Consider the following 6,261-nt stretch of genomic DNA (forward strand, 5'->3'; position numbering starts at 1 on the left):
TCTCACGAGTTGAATAGAGTTGAAATGGCGTTTCTAGCCCAAGGTATGCCGGAGATATTAAGCTTCAAACTTTGCCCCATTCATTTCCAATGGGGAAATTTCTGTAAAAAAAGCTGAATATCTTAAAAAAGTATAAAAGTTATAAAAAAAGTTGTATACAAGCACACATGTCCTTAAGGAGATAAACAGTTTACGCATCCACACAATAAAGAACAGGAGAGCATAGTGTGGATGCTTTACAGCATCCACACAATAAACAACCTCAAAGAGTATCTTGGTGTTGCTCTCAGCAAATTAAACTCTCTTCCTTAACAAAATTGAGGAAGTTAAAGAAATAGAAGGAAATGACTGAATAATCCAAACCATTCAAGAGGTAATATGTGGAAGCATTTTGGATTTGACTACACAGATCTAAAAAATCATTTGATTTGGTAAAGCTGTTTGCTGCCTTTTAAGAAAAAATCATTTTGGTCTGTACGTACAGTAGCAATATATAATAATGCAAGCTATTCCATGGCCAGTACCCGCCAGGTTACTATGTACATGGCTGGTAAGCACAACTCTCACCCCAGAGACCGGGGTTTGCATCCACTGTCCTGTTTAGGCAATAGATGGCAGTCACAAAGCACAAACAGTAATGCTACAGGTGAAAATCATGGTAGGAATAGCTGGCCAAGACATGAAGAAAGTCTGGCCAAGAGTGCCGTGCCCTCAACAGCAAATGTTGGAGAGCAGAAAGAAGATACTCGAAACACATATTTGCTGTTTAGTTGTATATAAACAGCTGTCTGCTTTAGTGGAATGCTTATGGTCAACATAATCCTCAGTGAAAAAAGTCTAGACATTCTAACTGAAATTGGCTAAAGATAAAATACTGCTCTGGTGCATCTGTTTTTAATGGGTGGGGGCACTGCAGCAAAACAGCAGCAGTAATATGTAGAATTTCATAATGTGAATATTTCTTGTGTGTTTCTTTGTTTATTGCATAATGACCCCTCTCCACTGTCTGCAGGTGTGCTGAGGGAAAGGATGGGAAACTAACTGTGTGCCTTCTCCCCTCACTTTCTTCACACTGTCTCTTCTTCACACTTCTGCTCTTCCTACGAGTCGTGCCATTGGTTGACCTCCCTCCATGCTGATGGACTTCTACAGTGGATATATACACTCCTGCTACCGGTTTCAATTTCTGAGAAGACTATGAGGAATCCTACCTGAACAAGTTCTGTGTTTTGTTAGAGGGTTGAGGATCCTGAGGATGACTGGAATTTATTGATGTGGTAGACTATTGTCTATTGTAAACTATGGCAGTATTACTGAAAAGGACTAGCATGGCTGACAGGGGAGAAATGGAAGGCTTGTCATGGAATTATCCCATTTCAGTGTTTCAGAAAGAAACTGAATCACCTTTCTCCATGTACTCTTGACCATTTTTGGTAGGAGTACAAAACTCCTGAATGTCCTGAGTTGTGATTCTAGACATCTGAACACAAACAAATCTACATATTGATATTGAAAAGGTGATTTTGCTGTAATTCTTTGCGAAATATTCAAACTCTCCAGATTGTTTTGGGCTTTTTACTACAGTGGGTTGGGGGATGTGATAGTCACCTTCTGCTACCAACGCTTCTTTTGTCAGACTACAGTACATACAGTAATAAAGGACGATACAAGTGTTTTTTCCCCCCGTTTAAATCCATTAACCATATATTGTTTATACTGTAAATTCTCAAATTGCAGCTGAGGCCTTTATTTACCTCAATGATAGAGAGAGCAGGCCTTAATTTGTGGTTTCCTCAGCTAATGCAAACACAGCACCTCCTCCATGTTAACTTTTGATGGTGATGGTAGTTTAGCCTTAATCAGAATTACAATAAAAAAGAAAGAAAGAAATTGCTGGGATTAACTAGAGAATGAAATGATGATGATTTTATTTTTGTGAATGAGAAACACAGAGGACTCAGTGGTGAGTATGACATGACTCTGTTGTTCTACTGATGGAATTAGGGCTTGTAGAAATGTCCATTTGGCTGAATTTATCATGTGAGCCATTGGTGTAGGCAACAGTTCTGCCCTCCCACAGTTTTTCATTCAGCCTTTATTTGTTTGTGGAGGCCGCTACTATTTGAGACTTGGCTATTGACCTTTATACCAGAATTTATACTTGTTGGCCCTTAACAACAGAAGTTCCCAAATCCCACCGTGTCTCCAGTTATACATTTTCATTGGCGTCTTCATCATCTGTTTGTATTTATCCTGTTTCACGCCATTCAGATGATAGAACGTCATCAACAAGCCCACTAGCTTGGTGTGAATACTCTGGTTTAAGCTGCTGTATTCACATATTCACACATGGGCTCACTCAGGCGTTACCCAAACTATGTGCTGCATGGGTAAAGTCCACTCAATGTCCAGCTCAACATTTGCATTCACATATGCAGCTCTTCCAGCTAATGTCTAGTTGCAGTACATTTCTGAAAAGTTCTTAAGGGATATTGTTGGTCATTTTCTATGTTAACAGTATTTTAAACACTCCCCATATAGAGACCAAAACAACAGTGAATTATTTCTTCTCACTGTTCTATCTTCATTATAGGCCACGTTATGGTAGAAAATATGCATTAAATGGGGATTTCAATGTTACGTGTAAATAAATCAGATCTGGATGAAATTTGGTTTGGTGATAGACATTGCCACCCTATATACAGGTATGTGTGTCACATTTCAAACAAACTTTACTAACTTTTGACAGAGATATGATTTTTTGATGTTTGCCTCATGTTAAAGATGGGATTTGTTTTGTGTGATTCTTTTGTGACCTTGACCTTTGACATTTTTCAGCCAAACTATAATAACTTCTAGGGTTGATCCCTACCGATGTCTGTACCAAGTGTGCCGAAGATCTATCCAGCCGTTTGTCTGTAATCCTGCTACCAAACAAACAAGCACACTCACAGAGAACCAAAAACATAACCTCCTTGGTGGAGATAATGAGGTCTTACAGATGTTTCTAAAGCTACTTGATGATACATCTGTGAGAGGTGTGGGAAGGATCTGATGGATTTTTTTCTACATTAAGTCAATAAGTGACTATTTGTGAAGAAGCTCATGAAGTCATTACTACTGAGATCTAATACAAAGCTCAACAGCATTATGGCTCTTTGTCAGCCTGGTTACAGTGCTGAAAAGAAACCTGGGGTTGTTCTTATTTTTCCTCTATTAGTGATAATATGCTTTTCTGGCACTATGGAGGGTTTTTTGTATGTTATTAAACGCAACTCCCCAGGCTAGTATTGTGTTTTTAATGAATTTTGAACAACAATGGAGGTCTATGGCACAGACAAATATCCCAATCCAGGGCTGGCAGACTGACTGACATTAACTGTGGGTAGAGGAAAATCATTGCCGGTTTTAGCCTCTGTATGGGGAGTGTTGAAAATACTGTTAATATAGAAAATGACCAGCCTTATCCTTTAAAGTAGTGTCCCCACTGAGCAATGATTAACAATATGTCAGATGTGCTCACTTTTTACCTCCAAACATGGTTTGGATGTAGCCAGCCTGTACAGCCAGGGCTCTATCTTTCTCCATTGGAACTATTTTTACCAATGTTGCCATGCTCCCAGATCTCATCAACTACTTTGAGTAGAATGTTATCATAACTGATAGAGGCAGTTGCCAAGGCTATAAAATATGAAACCTATCTTTACATTTATTTCACATTTCATTTATTCCAACTTTTGACTTCAGCTTTCTGTTTCATTTCCTTTACAATGAACATTACAGCCTCACTGCTGTTAGCGTGGCTGTAGACTATTAAGTATTGTTATTTAAAGCACAAAACATTGGGGCTCTACTTGTATTTCATGATATGCCCCCCAAAAATCTGGGATCCCACTAACCAAGCTTTCTGGATTCATAATCATTTCTATACAATTTATGAGTGGAGATGCTTGACAGTGGTAGGAATGCAGCTAAAGGACTAAGAAGATCAAGGCTCCCCCTCCTTGTCAATGCATCTCTGTGTAATTAATCAAAATCTTTTATTCTGGTGTTGATCATTCCAAACAGTAATATATACAGTGTTTATAATTGTGTTTGGTAAAATTATTCTACAAGAGACTGAGCAGCAATGACATATACTGTACATTCTAAATGGTTATGGCAGTATTCTCACTCAAACTCTTACTGTTTAAGCTGATCTGTTCATAGTTTATGAAATTAGCGTGAAGGAAGATTGAGACAATGTTTTAAGTGCACTAAAATCCCACTGTGTTGTGTGCTGCAGTATATTCTCTGTGTTGCTTTTGTGTTTTCCCCCCCACAACCAGTAGTTTTATTTCTCTAAACTGCATAGAAAGAGAATAAGTCCTTGTAAAAGAGCTGATAATTTAGCTGGGTCTTATACGTGATGTGGATGATTTGGTTAAAGCTACAGTAAAAGCACAGAGAGTTACAGGTAGCTGTTTCAGACTGAGAAGTAAGAAAGGCTTGCAGTTCTCAAACAGACATGGCTGATTACCCACAGGAATGGGATTTCAAAGGCCTGAACCGAGGCCATCACAGAAGCAATTAAAGTGGGATGCATTGGAGGCCTGCATGGGCTTTTGCTGCACTCCAGTGTTGCAGCCTAATGAAGCCTGATCTCGTGAGCTGGTCTAATTAAAAGAGAGTGAGCTTCTTCCTGTGTACACCAGGCAGGCAGCAGTTTGTGTACTCTGTAGCTTCCCAAGGGGGAAGGGGAAGGCAAAATACAATACAGAATATGCATTGTTGTCAACCATACAAACTTTCATGTTGCTCCATTCTTTGTCATTTCAAATTAAAAGATTTAACTTGACATTTTTAACATGTTCACTGCTCTATGATCTTTCCAAGATCTCTGCTGTGGTTTGTTATGATTGCTTTTTGGCAGGAAACATCTTTAAATTACCCTTTGGCATGGAAACTACATGGTCATCCCTTCTCTAATTTTAGGATCACTCCCCTGCCATACAGTTTGTGTGGCTTTGTGCAGATCAGAATTAAAGGATGAAGTGAAGCGCACAGGACAGGTAGAGGCACACATGAGCAGCCAGCTGTGACTCTTCAAATTAGTGGTCCCGGAGAACTCAGCAGCCCCTCTCACAGGGTTAGTCCAATTAGCTTGACATTCACAGTAACAATGAAGCTGTAATGGCAGTGTTTCAAAGTGCTTTTCTCTAATGATGGTGGGTGAACACATTTATCTGGGTTTTCAGTCAGTCTTCACAAAAGATTTGCCTAAATCAACTTAAAGGTTTTTGTTTTGTCTCAGGTATTTGCCAGGCTTATGTGTCAGATCACTATGAAGGTAAATAATGAATAAAAGCACAGTTTCTACAAACACACTTAGCTTTGTGTTCAGCTCAGTTAAAGAGATGATTCACCCAAATCCAAATTAGCTATGATCGCACAAAATGTAGCAGTATAGTTTTCTTTTCTCTGAATAATTCATAATGAGCCTCATTCACCAACCACTGGGGCCAATTGTAAGTCATACCATGTGAAACTTCTATTCTCCTCATCTTATAACTTTGCTAATTGGATCTCGAATTTGTGAGGCTAATTAGTGATATGCAGATGAGGCTTGATTGGTTTGAGTGTGGCATGAAACTTGCGCTACGGAGGGAGATTGGGAGACCCCTCTCTTCACTTATACAGATATGGAGATAATTGCAATTAAAGTCATTTGCATGTGTTAATGAATTTGTCTTATGCTTTTCAAGATCACAGACATGAAGTAAAAAATTGATTTCCTCTCAGCACTGACAGACTACGCATGTCAAACTGCCTTTGCCACTGACAGCATGAAGTCAACTAACTCAAAGCTGTCTGTGCTGTTCCATTACTACAGAAGGAAATTTTATTCAAAATATAAATTCATTATAATTAATTATACATTTGTCATCAATAGTAACTGTAAATGTATATGATAAATAGGTTAAAATTCTATATTCTCAGTCACCCTTGCCACTACCCAACCAATGATCCTGATCCCAACCCCGTTTCATCCTCCAGCTTCAGTTGTTCTCTCTATCTTGATTTAGCAAGTGGAAGTGTTAGAGGAAATCTATTCACGTACAGGTTATTTTAGGTGCAAACACATTGATATGATATAGATTAGGGGGGGAATGCACAATTGTAGGTCTGAGAGAAAAGCAGGCATAATTGTTGAATTTAAAGAGTGGCAGCCACTCACTGAAACTCAGCCAGACAGATCACTGGGCAAATATTATGACTGAA

General features: G+C 38.8%; 1 protein-coding gene across 3 annotated transcripts in view; it reads left to right on the forward strand.

Moving 5' to 3' along the window:
• Window positions 1–2,544, forward strand: part of lmo4a (LIM domain only 4a) — a 24,911-nt gene extending 22,367 nt beyond the window's left edge. For all 3 annotated transcript variants that reach the window (XM_020601211.1, XM_020601209.1, XM_020601210.1), the window contains one exon: window positions 1,013–2,544. In XM_020601211.1, coding sequence (XP_020456867.1) covers window positions 1,013–1,021 — 9 coding nt within the window. In that variant the 3' untranslated portion in view covers window positions 1,022–2,544. The remainder of the gene's footprint in view (window positions 1–1,012) is intronic.
• Window positions 2,545–6,261: the final 3,717 nt, after the last annotated feature.

Source organism: Monopterus albus, unplaced genomic scaffold, assembly GCF_001952655.1.
Source record: "Monopterus albus unplaced genomic scaffold, M_albus_1.0 scaffold50.1, whole genome shotgun sequence".
NCBI classification, from domain to species: domain Eukaryota; kingdom Metazoa; phylum Chordata; class Actinopteri; order Synbranchiformes; family Synbranchidae; genus Monopterus; species Monopterus albus.